This window comes from Orbicella faveolata, unplaced genomic scaffold (genome assembly GCF_042242905.1).
Source record: "Orbicella faveolata isolate gen_17 unplaced genomic scaffold, um_ofav_v1 contig_36, whole genome shotgun sequence".
In the NCBI taxonomy this organism is placed as follows: Eukaryota; Metazoa; Cnidaria; class Anthozoa; order Scleractinia; family Merulinidae; genus Orbicella; species Orbicella faveolata.
This window is the reverse complement of record NW_028301565.1, coordinates 13,993,213-14,014,106: the sequence shown is the minus strand read 5'-3', so window position 1 is coordinate 14,014,106 and position 20,894 is coordinate 13,993,213. Positions and strand designations below refer to the sequence as shown.

The 20,894-nt window shown below is 39.0% G+C and overlaps 3 protein-coding genes across 5 annotated transcripts in view; 2 read left to right on the top strand and 1 right to left on the bottom strand.

Moving 5' to 3' along the window:
* The window catches only part of LOC110064239 (ATP-binding cassette sub-family A member 2-like), a 37,893-nt gene extending 32,654 nt beyond the window's left edge, over window positions 1-5,239 (bottom strand). The window contains exons 1-2 of one of the 2 annotated variants that reach the window (XM_089274913.1): window positions 4,939-5,239; window positions 4,708-4,801 (exon numbers count right to left, since the gene is read on the bottom strand). In XM_089274913.1, the coding sequence (XP_089131039.1) occupies window positions 4,708-4,801; window positions 4,939-5,004 (160 nt within the window). In that variant the 5' untranslated portion in view covers window positions 5,005-5,239. The remainder of the gene's footprint in view (window positions 1-4,707; window positions 4,802-4,938) is intronic. The other variant, XM_020771254.2, reaches the window with a different exon arrangement.
* LOC149102350 (uncharacterized) lies at window positions 143-2,257 on the top strand. The gene is made up of 2 exons (XM_089275247.1): window positions 143-577; window positions 1,024-2,257. The coding sequence occupies exons 1-2, from the start codon at window positions 143-145 to the stop codon at window positions 2,203-2,205; spliced, it is 1,617 nt and encodes a 538-aa protein (XP_089131373.1). The 3' UTR covers window positions 2,206-2,257.
* On the top strand, window positions 4,740-20,754 carry LOC110064241 (general transcription factor IIH subunit 4-like). Of its 2 annotated transcripts, none has more exons than XM_020771260.2 (17): window positions 4,740-4,847; window positions 7,330-7,434; window positions 8,209-8,337; window positions 8,442-8,538; window positions 9,339-9,439; window positions 13,364-13,475; window positions 13,860-13,928; window positions 14,393-14,476; window positions 14,611-14,671; window positions 14,819-14,896; window positions 15,028-15,079; window positions 15,370-15,418; window positions 15,675-15,704; window positions 16,275-16,322; window positions 16,585-16,663; window positions 18,928-18,989; window positions 19,594-20,754. In XM_020771260.2, exons 1-17 carry the CDS (start codon window positions 4,831-4,833, stop codon window positions 19,702-19,704), a joined length of 1,284 nt encoding a protein of 427 aa, XP_020626919.2. In that variant the 5' UTR covers window positions 4,740-4,830; the 3' UTR covers window positions 19,705-20,754. The 2 variants fall into 2 exon arrangements, with proteins under 2 accessions (XP_020626919.2, XP_020626918.2); XM_020771259.2 differs by lacking the exon at window positions 4,740-4,847 and adding an exon at window positions 5,267-5,484.
* The last annotated feature ends 140 nt before the right edge of the window (window positions 20,755-20,894 follow it).

The following is a 20,894-nucleotide window of genomic DNA, read 5'->3' as shown; positions in this document are numbered from 1 at the left end:
TTTTACTCATGTCAACGAAATGTATTTGATACTGTCAGTTTGTTTACCAAACTTGGCTTCACTGTATATACACCCTGTGAAGTCTGTGTTCCAACCCCTACAAAAAAGAGATTTTTTGGGTTTTGTGCTGGACAGTATCACCATGATGGTAACTCTCAATGAGTCTAAAGCCATGAAGGTCAAATCCGCTTGTGAAAATTTGCTCCTTCAAAAGACAGCCACTATTCGTACTGTTGCTCAGGTCATAGGCTTCCTTGTTTCCAGTTTCCCAGCAGTAGAATTTGCAGAAATGCATTACATGCATTTAGAGCTCCACAAAATTTGTGCACTCCGTGACAACAAGGGAAATTTTGACGCCATTATGACCCTGTCTACCCCATCTAGGACAGAACTGACTTGGTGGGTAAATAATGTCCCACATGCCTCTAAAGCTATTAACCATGAAATCCCTGACCTCATGCTCACCACTGATGCACCTAATATGGGTTGGGGAGCTGTCTGTGGAAATAACTCCACTGGGAGACTTTGGAGTCTTGAGGAACAAAGAAACCACATTAACTATCTTGAACTGAAAGCGGTACTACTGGGTCTCCAATCCCTTTGTAGTGTTGTTAATGGGAAACACATTCTTGTTCGATCTGATAACACTACTACTGTGTCATATATCAATGCAATGGGGGGTATCAAATCAATTTCATGTCATGACATGACAACCATTATATGGGAATGGTGCATACAACGCAACATCTGGCTAAGTGTCACTCATATCCCAGGGTCTGATAACATTCAAGCTGACAAGGAATCAAGAGCACTATGAGACTCGACAGAATGGTCCTTGTCGCAGGAGGTCTTCAATGCCATACATGATCGGTGGGGTCCATTTGATATTGACTTGTTTGCCTCCAGACTTAATTTTAAGGTCCCTCAATATGTCTCATGGAGACCTGACCCTGGAGCACAGTTTATTAATGCTTTTTTCATGGACTGGAAACCTCATTACTTTTATGCCTTCCCACCCTTTAGTGTCATTGCCAACTGCCTGCAGAAGATCGAACAAGACCAATCAACAGGACTCCTCATTGCTCCACTCTGGACAACACAACCCTGGTCTACGCTTCTACTGAACCTTCTAACAGACTTCCCCCTAGTACTTCCCCAGTCGGACACTCTTCTAGTCCAGCCTCACAGCAATGCAGTTCACCCTCTCAGCAAGTGGTTGCAATTGATAGCTTGCAAAGTATCAGGGAATCCTTCTGCCAGCGAGCTATTTCAAGCAAAGCTACCAACATCATCTTGCAGTCTTGGTCTGCTGGTACCCAAGAACAATATGCCCCTTATCTCAAGAAGTGGCATGACTTTTGTTCTAAACGAGAAGTTAATTCATACAATCCACCTTTGAACACAGTGCTAGATTTCCTAGTCAGTCTGCATGAACAAGGATTGTCATACACAACTATAAACACTGCAAGAAGTGCACTATCTGCTGTCATTCTTCCCACGGACTATGTGAACATAGGGAGCCATCCCATCGTCTCCTGCTTCATGAAAGGCATCTACAAGAGCAACCCACCAATGCCACGGTACCGCACTACATGGGATGTAAACCTAGTCCTTTCTTATTTGTCATCGTTGTCCAAACCAACGGAGTCAAGGCTAAAATCCTTGACTCTAAAACTGACAATGTTAATTGCACTTGTATCTGCACAAAGAGGACAAAGTCTCCACATGTTAGACATCCAGTTTATGAAAGAAGGGGATAACTTTTTTGAGTTCGCCCTACCAGAGCACATAAAACAAAGTACACCTGGATACAAGGTACCTTCAGTGCTTTTACAAGCCTACCCTGAAGACCAATCTCTCCGTGTTTTTACTCATTTGAAAGAATATCTACAGAGAACAAAACCACTGAGAGGTACTGAAACAAAGCTTTTTCTTAGTCATGTGAAACCACATCACTGGGCCTCTAAAGATACCATATCAAGGTGGATTCGTTCTGTAATGGCAGATGCTGGTATTGATGTTAACACCTTCAAACCTCACAGTACCAGGGCAGCAGCTGCATCAAAAGCGAAAAATGTATCTGTTCCAATCAAGGAAATTCTAGATACTGCTGGTTGGTCTTCGGAGAGAACAGTTGATAGATTCTACAACAAGCCCTTCCAAGGGAATGGTGGTTTTGCCACTTCTGTGTTGCACATTGATTAGCTAGAATGCACTTTACAAACCCATACACTGTGGGTGCTGACAGTTTGCATGTTGTCATGTCTGCTCATATGCATGTAACATTTGTTGTTCTCTTATTCAGACCTATTGTACACACATAGGTAGTATGTTACGATTAAATTTCCATTTGTTATACATTATTTCTCATGTGAATGTCTGGGCTTTGAAGTCTCATGGGATCCCTGCCCACCCTGTTACATTTGATCCCCGCCCATAGCATGGTGTCCAATTACACCCTGTTAAATTAACACAGCGGTCATACACCAACTGCAGCAACAGAGGGGACTTGCTGCATTTATGCACTTCTGGACAACATTCACATTCAAGCTTCAAAAACTGACGTGCGCATGCGTGATGCAATCTCATGTGATCCCTTTGTTGCAGTAGGTGACTCATAGAATTCCAATCAAACTTCAACTTACAGGTAAGTCTCGTTTAATTTTTCAATTTTTATGGAAAGGATTTTCATTTGTGAAATTTTCAGTGTAATGATGAATAAACACAAAACAAAATCACAATGCCTTTTGATCTTTAGTCGATATCATAGAAGCCTCTGTTTTGTTTTCATCCCCAGACCCTTCCTTTACTCAGACTCTGCTCGTAAACAAGGTTCATGCTCAATCCATGTGCTTTCTGTTTTCAATGATAGAATCGGCTGATTTGAATACGTTTTGCAAGCTGTAATTAGCCAAAATAATATGTCTGCTAAAGCGAAAGTTCTAAAATTGGACAAGACTCAGAGATTGTTGGCATTTTGCACTACCAACCAGAGTTCGCCAAAACAAATTGTGATCCTGAAAACAACGATAAGATGAAGCTTTCAAGCCATCTAGTTCTGAGGAATGAAAATTTCAAAAAAATTGGCTAACTTTGTGGCTTTGGCTTATTTACAAGCGTTATGCTATGTACTGTATGGTCTGCTTAAAACATGGCAAGAAGAACATTATGACAATGTAAAACATTTATTTAAAACAAGCAGCATGACCAGACATGAAGACCTTCCAGATCACAAACATGCGCCAGCTGCAGGAGAGTTAAAGACAAATTTTGATAATGCCCTTTCCAAAGCATTTACCGGTATTAAAGAAGACGAAGCAATTAATTTTTTTGAGACCCACTTGTTCGCCCTAATGGCACAAATGTTTTATAAATGGCCCATAACTTTCCAGTGCCATGGGCCATAGGCTCATTTGCCTGTTTACTTTCCCAATCCCTGAGAATGGTAATATTTTTTTCTCCTAAGGACATAAGGAGTGTATTCATGAACAGCCTTTATATGTAAGAAGCCCAACATATTTTGCTACCCATCGTCAAACTCTATTATTGTTATTATTCCAAAGTACATGTTGAAGGTTTTCTGTAACATTTTGAGCTAGAGGGACCCTTGCCTTGCAAAATTAATCGCTGAGCATTCTACTGAAGTGCTCATGAGCGCAGTTGTTCCATGGAATGGTTTGTTTGTCTGAGTAACACTAGGGGTTAAATTTTTGTGACATCATTTTTGTGCCATGCATATTAACCCCTGGTGTATTGTCGACTTTTCATCCAAGATATTCCTTGCACAATCTTCTCTTGGAAAGTCCCTGATATATTGCATGAAAGACGCCTGTCCTCCAATTCCAATCAAAATGCAAGAAAAATTATATTCATGATACAGTATAATGAACACCCTCTTATGGAACTAGACAACTGCATATTGTTTTATGCACCAGTCACTTAGGAGATAACAGGGAATCAAACGTTTTTGTGGTCTAAAAAATTTATTCCCCTGCCAAAGGGACAAGTGATCAATTACAACCCATTATTGTATTGTATGCTTTGGTGACATACACCTGTACCATATAAGGTTCATTTGGTCTCACCATGGGCATTTTGGCTCCACTACGTCTTGCCAAAATACGAACAAACGCTCAACCAAACTCCCCTGATATGCCACCGGAGTATACAAAAAAGGTACGCTTAGGTATTGCAATGATATCATCAGTCCAATGGCACACCATTATTTGGATGCCTCTGGGTTAAAAACTATGCTCTCACTCCAATACACATTGCACCTAGGACCACTTTACTTTCTCGTGCCCACATGAAGCAAAATATGTAAACTTAAACTAATGCAAGAAAAAATTCCATGTAAAGGACGGAACACTTTCCCCCAATTCTCTGATTTTCAAGGGAAAACTACTGTTCAATCACATTACGAAATCTTCGGACATCTGCGAATACTATATATAATTATACGGCCGGGTTCCTCATAAGTCATGGCGCTGCCAGGATTACAATGAAAATTATACACTTAAAACGTAATGGTTACGGCTAACACACGTGTAAACTTTGTAAGTTTTTTTAGCTTTTTAAGCACACGTATGCTTAAGTAACCTTATTTTACGCGTATTATATAATTTTTAACTAATCCTTATTAACGCTTCGCTTGCCAATAACAAAGAAAATGTTGCCGTAATTAGTTAAATTTAAGCTTAGTCATACCTTCAGGAACGAAGTCCGGTTCTCGTCTAAAACGAATGCTCATCAAAATAAGGAACAAAACCAATGGTATAAGGACTTCAATCAGAACAGTAATCTGAAAAAAAGAGCCGAGCAAGATCGTGAATGTTGACGTCCTCAATGTAAGCTTAATATGAAACTAAATGTGCAGTTAAGTGTCAGGTCACAAATACAACGGGAAAAAGCTACCATGATCATCTTAAAGAGACTTACTGGAGCTCGTTTCTTCAGAGTGAAATTCTTCCAAAGCAGGAGTCTAAGCTGCAGTCCAAATCCCATGGTTGTTGGTTCGAACGAAAACAAGGATTACGCGATGTAAACAAAAATATTTTTGCTGCGCCCAGTGAAGCGTTCAAAGCATTACCGGTAGAAAGTTGTTGTTTTCGGCATTACACTCTTCACTAGCCTAGCAATCGATGGTAGTGGTGCACTTTGAAAGCGCACTTACGCTGCAAGATGCTAAACAAAAGGAATAAAAGAAGAACTTCGAGCCGGCATGAAGTGATCTTTGTCGACGATAGAAAAACCAGATCAGGTTCCGTCATAACAAAAGGGGCTCGTACAGGTACAACAGCATAGTCCCAAGAGGCCCCCGTGTTCAGGCTTCGAACCAACAAACATGGCGGCCGCTGATCTCTCCAGCTCTTCTTTTTTTCGGCATTTGCAATGCAGAGATCTTCACCAGTATTTAGGAAGTTTGCCTTCTGGGATATTGGATAGGTTATATAATCACCCGGCTATTTGCTTAGCTGTTTTCAGGTCAGCTTAGACTTTTGTGTATGTAGCTATGTAGATCTATGGGAAGTGCACCTCAGTCATGTTTGCATGCCATGGTCCAATTTCCTGTACATGTTGACCTTAGTAGGAGAAAAATGAATATACTTTTGATGAGAAATGCTTTAATTTAGCACAACACGAGGGAACGTTTTCTAATTTTTTTCACAGCTTATAAATAAAACTGGCAATGTGAAAAACAAAATCAAAATCCCCCTTTAATATTTTAACCTCAAGTTAAGCTCAAACTTAATGTAGAAGTTTAATTTTGATAAAATGGCTATTGAAGCTTAAATATACCTTGTTGCGTTTTTGGCCAGCATGTTGTCAGTTTGGCAAACAGGACCATTTCATTAGGTCCACCTTCATACATCTGCAAATTCATGCGTGGGAGGGGGGGAAGCCCGGGGGGCACTGCCATATATGAGCTATATAGGTGTGTGCCGCTGTAAAGGATATGGTTTTCAAGCAGTTTGCTCTAGGATGTGGTATATAAATCAGAGCATTTGAGTCTAGAATAGGGTATAATTTTTCACAAAACTGACTAGTTGGTTGAAGGTTTTATCTAGACTAAGGAAACCAGGAATTGCCACTCAAAAATATAAAAAAATCAAATCGGCAAGTTTAAATTTACGAAAATCAGCCTCAACAGTGTCGATAGATGGGGGGATTTGGGGAGTTTACTCTAGTATAGGGTAGCAAAATTCAGCTGAACTAGCTCTGGTATAGGCTAAGGGTTCCAGGGTTCCAGGGTCCCAGCGGCACATCCCCAACCAGAAATTCCCAAAGTACCCTTCCCTGGGAGGGGGGGGGGGGGGGGAGACAAATTGCTTTGTCTTAAGGGAGTCAAAAATGGGCGTTTTTGAGGAGGACGTTTATTCTACAGACATCTTGATCTATACTTCTTGGTAAATTTTGATTTCCCTTGTCACCAGGGGAGAGGGATATAGATATATGATAAAGTAGAATGGTCCACAGGCTGGAAGTTAGCCTGCATAGCAAGCATTCCTGTAAGAGCTGAACGAAATCAGGCCACACAAAATAGCTTTTTTTTGCATTCTGGCCGCGTGAAAAATGGGGCGAGAGCAATTCAGGTCATGTGAAAAGTGAGGTGAGAGCAAAAAGGCCAAAGAAACAGGGTGGGGGTGGGGAAAGGAGGGGATGCTTGCCTGCAAACCCCTCGATTCTGAAAAACCCGTTCACCCACTAACGGGGCTTCTGATTGGTGTGGCATGGTTTATTTGATTGATAGGTTTGACGTGAAGGTATCAAAATTTTATGCTAAACTTGGAATCAAAAAGATCAAAATGGCGGAATGTGTGGGAGATTTTGAATCGTGTTTTAGCAAATTTTTGTTAAAGCTCAACGAAACAGGATCGCTTTTCGCTTTTTCAACCTTTTTACTCACACTCCATTTTTCGCACATCCCAAATGCGAAAAACTCTGCTTTCATTTGGCTCGTACAGTAACGCTTGCTATGCAGGCTAGTAGCTGGAGATTGTATACTGTCACTCGATTTATGGCAGGGTTACTGTCAACCCTTTTAAAATCTGCACTCAAATTTTATGTGAAATACATTAACCAAGATAGTTGACACTTTCTAGCAAAGCTGCTAATTCCCTCTAATTTGGTCAGAAAAAATGTTTGCCTTATTTCTTTTTTTTAAATGAGGGTTCAACATAGCTTTAGTGAGATGTGGAGGGGGTTGGAGCAACATACAATAGATTTTAAACCAAACCAAAATTCAGACCATAACATGGGTAGTTTAAGTATTATTATAACGCTCTGTTGCAGATATGTTGATCATGTTTTTACTACTTCTTATCTCAGGGAGTTGCCAGAACTTGCAAAGCAATTTGTAATGAGAACTCTGTTTGCTGACCAACCTATACCTGAAACCTTAGTAGCTGCATGGGTCAAAACTGAACACCAAAAGTATGATATGTTAAAATCCAGTTGTATTGGTCATTTAATTTGTGATGTGCATTTACATACTGTTAATATCAATGATAACCTACGGGTCGTTTTGCCACTGCCAGTTCGAGTCGTGTCAATTTCCCCGGACTGAAAGTCTGTTTACCTGGACTGACAGTTCAAAGAAGGATTTGTCAAATTCTTGTTTTTATTTAAATGAGCGAAAAAGACAACATTGTGGAATTTATGAAACAAAATTAATTTCAAACTTTGGCATTGTTTGTTAGCCAGCTTTATAAGCTTTAATTTGATAGTGGTTTAGGTATCTACAGTTCAAAGCGGACACGCCGCATCACTTGGACACGAGATACCCCTGAAGGTATATAGTAACCTCAAAGGGCCCTAGTAGGCCACACCTTTGATTTTGGTACAAAAATTTAGCCAGAGTTTGGCTATTATATGTTATTTGGAGCATATCCAAGCAAAGGAAATCACCGTGAAACTAGTAATTAAAGGATTATTAAACATACTTCAGGAACACAGCTTACAGCAAAGCCATAAGATTTCACTTCACCATACAAATTATATCAGTAATTTTGATGGCATCGAAAAAGGTAAATGCTGACCGGGGTCCTTTAAATTCCACCTCATGAGATTAACAATCATTAAGAATCAAATGAATACTATTTTGTTCTACCAGGATAAATTTGGCCTCATTTCATTTCTTCTTTTACAGTAATTAATTTGTTAAATTTAACTATTAAAGGTAATTATTTCCTTGTTACCTTATGACAGGCATTATATAGGATCTTCAAACAGACTCAAGGGTCTGAGGATATGGAAGGAGGCAAGTGGCGGAATACCTAATAGACTTGAGATGAATGCAATTTTCCGCAGCAATCTGAAGATTGCCCTTTGTGGGGGGTAGGTAATTTAGTACAAAGCTCCTTAATTTAACTTTTTTGTTTTCATATTCAACGCACTCAATTGTTTCATTCACAGTCTATTATTTTGTCATTCCTTTTTAGAGGGAATCCATGGATAGGATCTGGTGATCAACCTGAAAAGGACAAGCATGCAAGAGACATCACATTCCTTGACAAATATAGCATGGAGAGATGGGAGGTAGACATGCATAAATCTATGGATGATATTTACCAGTTATTAAATGCAGTTGTAACAATATTATGCTGCCGCTCAGAAACTTGCAGTTGAACTGCAGGCTGTGGTAGTGGAATTGTAAAAAGGTAACAAAGGGGTGTGGTCAAGATCCAGTTTCATGGACAAATTTTGACAAAAGTCACAATTACAATGTATGTTTTTGAACTTACAATAAATTATTTATTGATGAATTCTTGCATCATGCTTGTTTTTCAATTACTTCTCATACATTACACAGGTTTTTGCTCTCTTAGCTTTTCACATCATGCATAAGCCCTTTTTTTACCCTTTATGGAAAGTCAGAGTTACTGTCCGAGTTACTGTCAGAGTCCTTGTTGGAGATAGTCTCCTGTAGCCTTTTGCATACAAATCTGTCAACTTTTTCTAATATTCAAATGACATTTATAATATATATTTTAGAATTTTATGGTTTGCATCATAATTTCAGTGTATCAAAGCCTTGCAATTTATTAAAATCTTCCAGACTTACACTACCCTGCAAGCAGTTTGGCGCAGGAGAAAGTAACTGCTCACAGGGTAAACTATCCCAAACGTCGTACTTTTACCATAATTGTTGCTAACATTTTGGCCATCGTGCTAATTTTAACTTCATTTTATTTCTGGAGTTCATTTAATTCATGAGCCATTATCCATCAAGAAAAAAATCCTTTCTGTAGACCTGATTGCTATAGACTGTCATCTGCAAAAGAGACTCATTCATACCTAAGCCAACAACTGTTTCATTGCTTTCAATTTCTTACCAGGCTGTTCTTCATTTCATGACTGGTTATACGTCAACTGAGGAGGGAGCAGCAGTCAGTCAGGATGTTGTCAAGGTGTTGGTTTTATCAGGACTCATGAAATGGTTTGTATTAAAATGAATAATTCCTCAATTCTACACTGTTTTAAGAGTCCCTGTCCATAAAAATGGAAAATAACTCAGCAAGGGTCGAAAATTCGATTTCGCTCATATTTTCATGGTAGATAGGCTAGGGCATGACAAAAACTACTTAATAGTTTTTTTTGCCAAAATATCCTTTTATTTCAAAGAAATATGCAAATTACCAAATTCCGTTAAGATCGTCATGTAACGCACCATTTTATTACACAAGTTTGAGAGCCTCGCATGCAAAACCACATCATTCTTCCGTCTTTGAAACACTCAAATATTTTTGTGCAATGTTTAAATGTGTACTGGGTTGATTTTAGGGAATGTTGCGTTGTCTTTTTGGGTGCAAAATAATTAAATTTCGAAGACATGTATTTCATTAACTTAAAAGTACTTCGTGAATATAATTAATTTTCACCATGTGCGAAACCTTCAAATGGATCAAGCTTCTGGTGGTTGAATCGCAGAAGGATGGTCTACAGATTCCTGTAAAAATTTCTTTAGGCAAATGATTGTGAGCGACGCAAGAGCTTTCAAAGTACATCAAAAAATGCAAATATTTGACCATCAGTCGTCAAATTTCAATTTACGGGTTAGACGTATATTTTAGCATGCGCCACATGACTTGACCTATGTTAAGTTGAAATAGACACAGAGCTGATAATTTTGAAATGTTCTAACCTCATTTGCTGTAAAAGGCAGGTCCAAAGCCGATTTGATGTGTTTCTAGTCAATCTCTCACCATTCGTCGCTCATAAAGCAGAAGTTTGCTTTTGTTTACATAACGTCCGATGTACATTGCCATCTGTCAACTTATTTAATGGTCGAATACCATGAATCTGTGACCCTCTTTCGACACATATGATCACCACTGCATCTAAGTCAAAAACCGCTAAGTCATTTGTAGATAGTTGCTTGCTTTGCTCTACACCAAATTATTACGTTTGATCATCATGGTTTGATGGCTTGAATCCTTGCTTGCAGCGGTTTCTTGTTTGTCATGCAATGCTGTCATCCCATTTTAGGGGGTAGGGGTAGGACAATTTCTATCCTAATACGTAAGGCTCCATAAGGCTTGGAATCACTGGGAGCACACAATCGTGTTCAGTAGGAAGAGATTGAATTAAGAAATGAAAAGAATGAATAGTTTACCATTGCCCCTGTTGTTATCTTTTACTTGACCACCGCTACCTACATGCCCTGCGTAATACTGTAACACTAAACTCATACCTAGGTCTTTTCACGCTATGCAATTATTTTTGGTTTACATGTAATACAGTGGGCTACCCTTGGGGAAATGGGTGGTGACCGCTTAATGGGGCTAGCCGCTTAAATAGAGGTTGGTGTACCTTGAATATTTAATTTTTCACTGTCGGGCTATAAATTTCTTGGTGAACATGGAGTCAATTCAAGACAATCATGATTATCACTCGTCATGCACCTTCAATTTCAGACTCTTATCTGCCATCGCCCTTTCCAAAACAAAGTTCTTAAATTTTGGGTGGCCGCTTAATAGGGGTAAAGACAATAATGAAACCCTTATCGGAATGACCAAATGGTGGCCGCGGAGGTAACCGGTAAATAGGTGTTTTATTTTCAATATTTTACTGATGATAAGTTTGGACTGTATTGACAACAGTCCACTATTTTCTGTTACATACCAATGCCTTGCCACTAAGCAAACAAAATACGCCAAATAAAACGGCATGGCCAGGGCTATTTACTCACGTAATTACTAATTAAATTTAGTCTGTTTTTCTCACGAATTAGACACATTGTGACTTCCTATTTTTATTTCAGCTAGTTCTTGCTTCATTGTTCTATAATTTGTTTATGGCGATTTTCTTAAAACTCTGGTGAGTACAGGCACTAGCTTTATCAGCTTTTGTCTGAAACGTCAGAACGTACAACAAACGTGATTTGGACCGACGCCACGTACACTATAGGACACGATTATCTAAATGTACACATATTATTATATATATGAACAAACAGATGAACAATGATTAAATTGTTTCACTTATCCTGAGAGTATTCTATACAAAACAGATCAAAATGTGCAGCATATGCCGTGACAGCATTGCGTGATGAACAAATAACGGCTGTAAGATTGTGCTGTGCCCACACGCTTATCAGCAATGGTCAGCAATCGATCAAACGCAATATTTTGGCGAAGCGTAAAGCAAGCAACTATCTACAAATGACTCAGCCATTTTAGACTTAGATGCAGTGATGTTCATAAGCGCAGAAAGATAGTCACAGATTCATAGTATTCGACCAATAATAGGTTGACAGTAGGCAATGTACATCGGACGTAAACCTTGTGTAAACAATAGCAAACTTCTGCTTTATGTGCGACGAATGGTGAGAGATCGACTAGAAACACCCTAATCGGCTTTGGACCTGCCTTTTACAGCAAATGAGGTTAGAACATTTCAAAATTATCAGCTCTGTGTCTATTTCAACTTAACATAGGTCAAGTCATGTGGCGCATGCTAAAATATACGTCTAACCCGTAAATTGAAATTTGACGACTGATGGTCAAATATTTGCATTTTTTGATGTACTTTGAAAAGCTCTCGCGTCGCTCACAATCATTTGCCTAAAGAAATTTTTACAGGAATCTGTAGGCCATCCTTCTGCGATTTAACCACCAGAAGCTTGATCCATTTGAAGGTTTCGCACATGGTGAAAATTAATTATATTCACGAAGTACTTTTAAGTGAATGAAATACATGTCTTCGAAATTTAATTATTTTGCACCCAAAAAGACAATGCAACATTCCTTAAAATCAACCCAGTACACATTTAAACATTGCACAAAAATATTTGAGTGTTTCAAAGACGAAAGAATGATGTGGTTTTGCATGCGAGGCTCTCAAACTTGTGTAATAAAATGGTGCGTCAAATGACGATTTTAACGGAATTTGGTAATTTGCATATTTCTTTGAAATAAAAGGATATTTTGGCAAAAAAAACTATTAAGTAGTTTTTGTCATGCCCTAGCCTATCTACCATGAAAATATGAGCGAAATCGAATTTTCGACCCTTGCCACGAAATGAAGAATTTGTCTGATTTTTACAGGCAGGCACTCTTCAGTGTTATATATAAATAATAGCCTCCATTTGGCGGGGAAATATGCATGGATATTTGTCCACTGACATTAGGGAGTTTAAGTAACCACAACGGCGATGCTGAGGACAACATCAATTGAAAAATTACTTTATATTTTACCTATGAAACTCGCGATATCCTAAAGTCATTTACTTTGTTTATCACTGACAAAACTTTCACGAAACTGAATGTAGGACACAGCGATAAACTTGAAAGAAACATTTAAAAAATTAGTCGTTGTGGTTCACATTCTCCAGACAATGCAGGATTTGGTCATTTCAGGTTTTTGTTTTGCAGAGGATGGTAAAGAAATGTACCAAGAATTATAACGCACACGCACAGCCATTGTTCTCTTAATTAAATCTCCTGTTTAGCGACGTTCCCATTGCCCTTGCCGTCATGGTTTTCTTAAACTCCCTATTATCTGTTCCAAGAAGCGAACTGTTTTCCAAGAACGAAGCTCAAGGAAAACTGTGAGCTTTGAGGAACAGATAATGTCCAAGGTCAAATATCAGAACATGATATTTTTGTGCCAAATGTAATAATAATAATAAATAAATACATGATATTTTAAGAGGAAGCCTCCAATGTATGCTATTGTGTTTATTATTCTTCAAATTTTTTTGCAACACACGCGTTTTTGAAAATTGGGGAATATCACATGGATATTCCCCAGTTTTAGATGGGAAATATTCAGTCGCATCAGATGCATTTAGAGAGATGCCTGCTGTTCTTTTGTTAAAAATTAGAGATGTACATTTAAGTTCATTGTAATTCTTTTTCAGTGAGACACCTGGCAACTCACCAATCATAAGCCCTGCTGGATTTCAGTTTCTTCTCATGGACACAGCCTCCCAAGTTTGGTATTTTATGCTTCAGTACCTAGAAACAGTCGAGGTAGGAGAGTGTGTAGCCTCTGCTCATGACAAGTTTGTTTCTTAAGGTATCATAATGTTAATGTTGTTGACCAGAGATACCTGTATGTAGCCTTTTATACATCATTATTATGATCATGAATTAAAGTGGGTGAATATATAAGCTACTACTTGTAAAAACTAATATAAAGTACTGGTTGATCATGTATCAACCGCTCTGACATCTCTGCCAGTCACCACTTGGTATTAAACCCTTGTTTAAGCCAGATCGTTCATCCTTCTCTCTTGTTAGTTATTTTTCTCTTTTCCTCTCTCTTCCCTTTTCTTCTTTCATTTTCCCTCTCTTTTTGTCCCCTTTCCTTCCTTTCTTCCATACCTCCTTCATGCCATTTCATTTTTCTTATAGGGTCGGGACATGGATCTTGTCGAGTGCCTGTCATTTCTGTTCCAGATTAGCTTTGCAACCCTTGGCAAGGTAAGCAGTGCTTTTATAATATCTGTTTTGTTATCTTTGTCATGTCTCTCCTACCAAAAGCATGGTGCATGAGAAACACCAGTCACCTAAAGAAGATGATAAAGAGGGGATCATCTGAAAAAGAGGACTATAAGGCTTTGTCATTACATCACACAATGTGATAGACATGAGATGTTATGCCAGAAAAAGAGGACTTTGTATGATTATTTACTTGGGACCGTCCATACTTTGTCCTCTGCTATGGAACAACTGTGAATGGCACCAGAAGTGCCCTGAGTAAATAGATCATCAGAGGGAACTTATCTGGGTGCAGTATGAAGTGGAACATGCTCATGTTTCGTCATGCCACTCTTGCTTTGTGTCCACTTAATCACCTTTAATTAGTACCTGAAGCATGCTGATAAAAAAATGTGAAAGACATTTATTTGGCATATTGTCGGTCTGAAAGTCATACTCTTTTGCAGGACTATTCTACAGAAGGAATGAGTGAGTCTCAGTTAAAATTTCTTCAACATCTGAGGGAGTTTGGTCTTGTTTTTCAACGAAAGGTAAAGTGTGATCAGAGCTGAGACATAAGTGTTTTTATTTTAACTTAGTTTAACTTTGTTTTAGGAACTTTAGAATTCAGCTAGTTTTTTGTGCTACCTTTATTTAATCAACTAATTGTCTGATTATCTTTCAGCGTAAATCAAGAAGATATTATCCCACAAGATTAGCAATCAACCTGGCTTCAGCGGGAATAGGTAACAATGTTCTATCCTACCAATCACATACTTGGACAGGACAAATAATTATAGCGTAGTTAGTTTCACAGACATTAACTTGCCATCGCCGATTGTTGGTAAGTATAGTAAGAGATCAGTGACTGTCAATGTTGTTATCTGTTTCAGGGAGTACGTCTGTCACTAATACAGACGAGAAGGGATTCATAGTTGTTGAGACAAACTACCGTCTTTATGCTTACACAAGTAAGTAATAATTAAGGAACTAGATAGATGTAGTTGTAATTTATGGTACTTGTAATTAAAAAGAAAAATAACTGTCCCAGACCAACCAGGAAAGTTCCTTACCCTGCTGTTTATTGGTTTCTACCATACAGGCTCATCTCTACAGGTAGCTCTTGTAGGACTGTTTTCGGAGATACTTTGTAGGTATGTCTTCAAAATTTGCACTGTAGCGTAATAGCGTCTGTGTTGTTGAGGTAGACTTTTCAAAGTGTCACTACTGTGCGTGTGGAGATGCCTGTTAGAGAGCGAGTAAGACTGCTTGTACATGTAGGCTCGATTACCAGCCACTGTTCGGAAAAGGCGCCCGCGCTCCTCCCCGAATTCTCGAGGAGGAACGTAGCCCGGCCAGGGCGCGAGACATTGTCGGAAATCAAGCCTTTAGTGACTGCTTGTTGATTTTTATGGTAGGGTTTGGTCTTTTTCACCCATTTTAGGTTTCCTAACCTGTGTGTGGCTGTGTTGACTAGGGACAGTGTTCAGCAGGTATATCTTTATGGCTTTCAAGTTTCAGTAACTTTTAAATAAACGTACTCAGGATTGGTTTTCTGTCATAAACCTCCACTAGTTTATTCATATTTGGCTGTATTTGGCCTATCACAGCAAATGACAGTAATTTTAAAAGCTAACTAGTAATGTAATGAGCCCGTCGGAACTTGACACTGAATACAACTTGTAGATCAACTAAAATTATCTTTTTCTCTTTTTAAAAAAGCAATGTCTTTTATTCTATTCTCTGCAGGCGCTATCAAGTGGAATATCTGCTGAACAGGTTGGATAGGTTATCAGTTTATTCTGCGGTGTACAAATTTAAGATCAGCTTTAAAACGTTCAAGGGGAAAAACCGGGCCTGCAGTAGATTTTTCGTTTCAGCTAATCCCGAAATTCTTTACTCGTGACTTGCACTAGAGTAAAGGAACCAGAAATCTGACCTTTCCTTGCCCACCCTCTTTATCCTCTGAGACCCAGGGACCGTTTGTAGCGGGGAAGGGGCCGGAGGATAGTGCAAACGAAACGACGGAGAAAAAATCGTTCAAGACTCCAGCTTTTCTTCGTCAACTTTTGTTCTCCGTTGTTTCTACTTTCCCTCGCCCTAAGTGCGGGGCGTTTGGTCTCCAAGAATGCCCCTGCCTTTCTCTCTATTCAATTCCCGTAGCTCAGACAACATTTGACACGGTAAAAAACTTGAAGATCAAATATCAAACTCTCCATATCGTGTTTTTCAAACTTTTCGTCTTATTTCCCTTTGGGAAATTTGTTAAAAATTAACTTCACTTGGGAGAAATTAGAGGAGACCATCTAGTACCTGATTTTTGTACAAACGCAATTGCTCTCGTTGCAGATTCTCCATTTCTTGAGGACCAGAGCGCACCCTGAGATGCTAAAAAAGGTTTGTGTCAAATGTTTTTTCTTACCGCTACTTTACACCTCGTGCTATTTGGTTTGCAAGTTACATTCCCGAGAGATTACCTTGGCGACCATGTTGGATGACGACGATGACCGGAACAATAAAGCTAGTTACATTTCTTTAGTCATCCAACATGGCGGCGATGACGTCAGTTGCAAACTATCTGTTCCCGCAGTTTGTAATCGTTTTGTTAAACACGTACTTATAAGTAAAGGTAAATAACTACAATTTGTCATCTCCATAGAATCCCATCATACCGCCTACAATAAGTGACCAGATCCGACTGTGGGAGCTGGAAAGGAGCAGAATGAAGTTCACTGAAGGTCGGTTATCATGCCAAGTGTAAACTTCTAGCCATAAAAACATTCAAGTCGTGCGTTGCATTGATTTTCCGGTAGCGGGGAGGAGGTCTGGTAACGGGAGACAGAGGGTTCTTATTTTTGGGATAGGACATTAAGCTCAGGGACTAAGTGAGAGCGGATGCAGGATTTTATCTCAACAGGCCATATTCGTATTCTCGGTATTGGACTGGAACTAGCTTGAAATGGAGGCTCATGGGGGGGAATATCATTAAAAAGAGATTAATGTTATTTGCATTTGAAAAGACTCCCTGCATTAGCCTCAGTTGCACGCTAGTTCCAGTCCAATACCGAGGATACGAACATGGTCTACTGATACACAGCTTCATCGAAGAACATGGTATATAATTGTCTTGCCTCACTCGGTAACGGAAAGGTTTTCTCGTGGCTATCATAGCAATCACATCCTGACCAATCAGAGCGCACTCAAACGGTGAAATGAACCTATAATATGAACCGATAAAACCTTTCAAGATGCTCCCAAGGTACTACTGTTTTTTCGTCGTTTGAAAATAGTTAGTCTCCTCTACTAACTATGGTTTGAATGAGGCCATACCGTGTTACGTCTTTTCTTTGTGCACTTAAGATAAGATAAGATAAGAACTTTATTAACGTGTCGAAATCGCTAGCATACAATGTTTACTAATTGGGGACACCTAACTACGATTACTTATCTAATAATTAATAAAATATGAAATACATGTACGTATGTAAGTGATTTAAAATATAGATATAAAACAACCAATGAGTCATGCAGTAAGATCAAGTGTTAGTTGTTACATAAAGAACAGTCTCTAGAAGTACTGTCCAGCAGGCTTGTGAAATCAACCAATTTGATGCGCTTTTTAAAAGTGTGCAATGATTCAGAAGATCGAATAGATTTGTCGAGTTTGGACCAAATAACAGGGCCTAAATAAGTCAGGCTATGTTTGCCATGAGCAACAGTCCGAAATCTGGGTATGGTGAAATCAGAATTTCTAAGGTAATACTGAGAATTGGTAACAACAAATAATTCCGCAATGTAAGGAGGCGCCAGACCATTTTTGACTTTATACATTATGGTTGCAATGGCTTGCAATCGTCGCGTATGAAGTGTTGGTAGTTTCGCTCTTTGGAAGAGTTCCTCATACGTCGATTTATTGTCACAATAAACAGCTCGTAGTGCTGTCGTTCAAGTAGTTGCTGCCTGGTTCTCTAGAAAGTTTGACAAATATCGTGTATATTTAGTTTAGAGGATCCCTAGTCAATATATTACCCTGTTTTGATGTACATTCCTTTCAATGAGTGTTATCTTTTTCATCGCCATATGACAACGATTGATTCCTTGGAATATTTAAACCAGATATTTACTTTTATTTAATCAAGTTTGATGGGCCCACATGTATAGCCACCCGAAACCAATCCGAGAGCGATTTAGAAAGTAACGAGAGTGGTTACTTTCGAAACTTTAAGGTGTAACTTTTCGCAGCTCAAGAATCAGAAAGGCTTCGTGCCAAACTTATATGTAAACACCCTTAGGCTTACAGGCGAGCAAAATGACGCTAATTTCAATATTTCCTTCTCCCAGAAAGTTCGAAGTGAAAATATTCTTACTGTGCCAATATTTACTGCTGGAAGTACGCCTATCAAGATTGATTAAATTCAATTAATATTCTTGAGGATGTTGTTATTCTCATCCAATATGGAACGTGCGGAATCTTCAAGAACTTCACATCCAGTAAAACAAAATGGATATTGCGCTACCTTTATCGAGTGTCTTTTCGAGTTTAATTTTAAAGTTAAACCTACGCAACCAATACTAGTATAAGAGTAGTGGTCAGGCTTTGTCTATTTTTGTATTGAGAACAAGAGCGAAAAAATGCATTTTTATTAGTGGTAATCTCGAACAGTGACGTTAAAGTACATTCCAATGACATACCCTAAGACACAGCTACAGACAACAGTATACAAATATCTGCCGCTGCATAGGGTTGAGATTTTCAGACCTTTCTGGTGTACTGCTTGGCAGGCGAATGCCAAGCATGTAAATGCTATTTAAGAAAAAAACTCTTGATATGTTTCTTAGCTTGTTTCAGTTTATTAAAATGAAGTAAAGCCACTAGGAGTGTGTTTATCCACCCGCCCCGGATGGGATGGGTGAAAAGAGGCAGTGAGAGAAAATGTCTTCCACAAGAACACTGAATAACCCGGCGAAGAATTCTAATGGCTGCACTGGTTTTATTCCTTAGGTGTTCTATATAATCAGTTTCTCTCGCAAGCAGACTTTGAAACATTAAAGAAGTATGCCGAGGTAAAGTCACTTGTTTTCCTTTGTTTTGTTTTGTTTTTTCTTTTTTTATCAGCTGCATGTATATTAGTTGATGAAGCCATAACAGTTATGTGTACCTCTCAGATGCCTACGCTCCAAGTGTCGTTTTTTGGCACCCTTCAAGAACAATAGCCTCCCATACCCAGACGCTTTTTAGGCACGTCACGCGCACGCAAGCTTTCGTGACGAGCCAAAAAACCTGTCTGGGTAGAAGCTTCAAGAACACTAGAACATGCTAGAACTGAACACTTTTTTTAATTGCACTCTCTACTCAAGTAGGGCGAAAGAACAATCCGTCGCGTTTGTCTGCAAGTTGTCTGCTATTCCGTGAAACCGTAAGCTTGGTTTTCTTGGAAACGGGGTTCTTTTCCATGCTCCTTGAGGTCTGGCAAAACCTAAGATAGCGTATGTTTTAATTACGATGTTAGTGGCACAATGTGGGAATTTGCCGAAAACATATTTATAACCACAGGATTTTTGTGACTGAATTGCCTCTTGCAGCACTTCATGACCATATTTTACTCAGCAGACTTTACTGAAACTGCCTTCAAGTGTTATATATCACACATGTTTTTTCATGTTTTAGGATCTTGGTGTTCTAATGTGGGCCAATTCGTCAAAGAGAGTTATTGTCGTCAGCCGCTCAGGCCATGACGATGTTAAACGGTTTTGGAAAAGACAGAAACAAAACACGTGACACACGCTGCTAGTCCCAGACTCGACCATTTCCACGTGACGAGCACGTAAACTACGACAAACACACAGGATCTAACACTTGCGAGTTTGCGGGTTTGGCACTTTGGATAGAAGTCAAAGAGAACTGACTCGTGACACCGAAATGAACAGATGAGGCGGTTTACGGACAAATCATTCTACGCTTTCTAACACCCTCATGCCAAAAAAGGAGATATATTTTATATTTATTTTGTATCATATTAGTAATGCCGTTAAAAGTTGTACATACTTGTGACCTTATAATGCGCGCTAACCGTAACTACGTGGTGGTCCAAATTAAAATGAACGGAAATTGCGCACTCAATGTTCTTATAGGGCATTTAGGATTACGTGGAGGTTTTTAAGGAAGCCGTCCTCGTACGAAAATACTCTTCCAAATTTTTATTTATTTACCATAGTTTCCACTTCTGGAGGAAAAACTCTTCAAGTTCCGTAGCAGAGAGAGGGCGTTATGAACAAACCGAGATACGTGCAGTGTTTTCGTGTCGCTCTGCGTGGGTCCTACATAGGGTCTACCTTTTGTCTTTTTGCTGAAAAAGAAATCTTCAATCACAATATCCTAACAGCATTGAGTCCTGTAAGGAACTCGTGTGTCACGATTTGGAGTACGATGGGGATCAAAGTTATTGTCCTTTTTACAATGTGGCATTTTTCGCCTTGCTCTCGGCGTAGTCTGACCTGCTCTTGCAATATATATATATTTTTTTTACCAGAATCGTTCAGTTGTGGGACTGTAGCTTGCCACCAATCGATATCAATCGATATCTGTTAACTAATCAGTTCATCTATTGGTTTTGCAAGTTGATGGATAGAGAGCACTTTCATCCTTGAACAGCGATCAGTTCCCTCATCCGGTCGGCGCGGGTCTTTTGTCATACGATTCTTAAAATGGAGTCTGTAAAAACAAGAAAAAAGATCATTCAAGAATTAGAAGAATAAGACTGGCTTATGAATCTGTGTAGGTCTAATCAGATTACTTGTGGTAGCGTATTAAAAATCGCGAAAGCATGAAGTATCTGTACGGAAGTCTCTACTGTAAAAAATGGTAAATCATCCCTGGTGAATCGTATCCGCATTGGTTTGTAAAAGTTGTCTCAGTGATAACTTTTGACGATCCACTGATCTGTGACACTGCATTCCTTGCCAATAAAT

What these genes read in the sequence shown, in the direction of transcription:
- LOC149102350 (XM_089275247.1), top strand. Translation starts at nt 143, where the DNA reads ATGATGGTAACTCTCAATGAGTCTAAAGCCATGAAGGTCAAATCCGCT. An exon ending in ACTATCTTGAACTGAAAGCG is followed by an intron (nt 578 to 1,023) that starts GTACTACTGGGT and finishes CCCACCCTTTAG; the next exon opens with TGTCATTGCCAACTGCCTGC.
- LOC110064241 (XM_020771259.2), top strand. Translation starts at nt 5,345, where the DNA reads ATGGCGGCCGCTGATCTCTCCAGCTCTTCTTTTTTTCGGCATTTGCAA. An exon ending in ATTTGCTTAGCTGTTTTCAG is followed by an intron (nt 5,485 to 7,329) that starts GTCAGCTTAGAC and finishes TTCTTATCTCAG; the next exon opens with GGAGTTGCCAGAACTTGCAA. An exon ending in TTATCAGGACTCATGAAATG is followed by an intron (nt 9,440 to 13,363) that starts GTTTGTATTAAA and finishes ATTCTTTTTCAG; the next exon opens with TGAGACACCTGGCAACTCAC.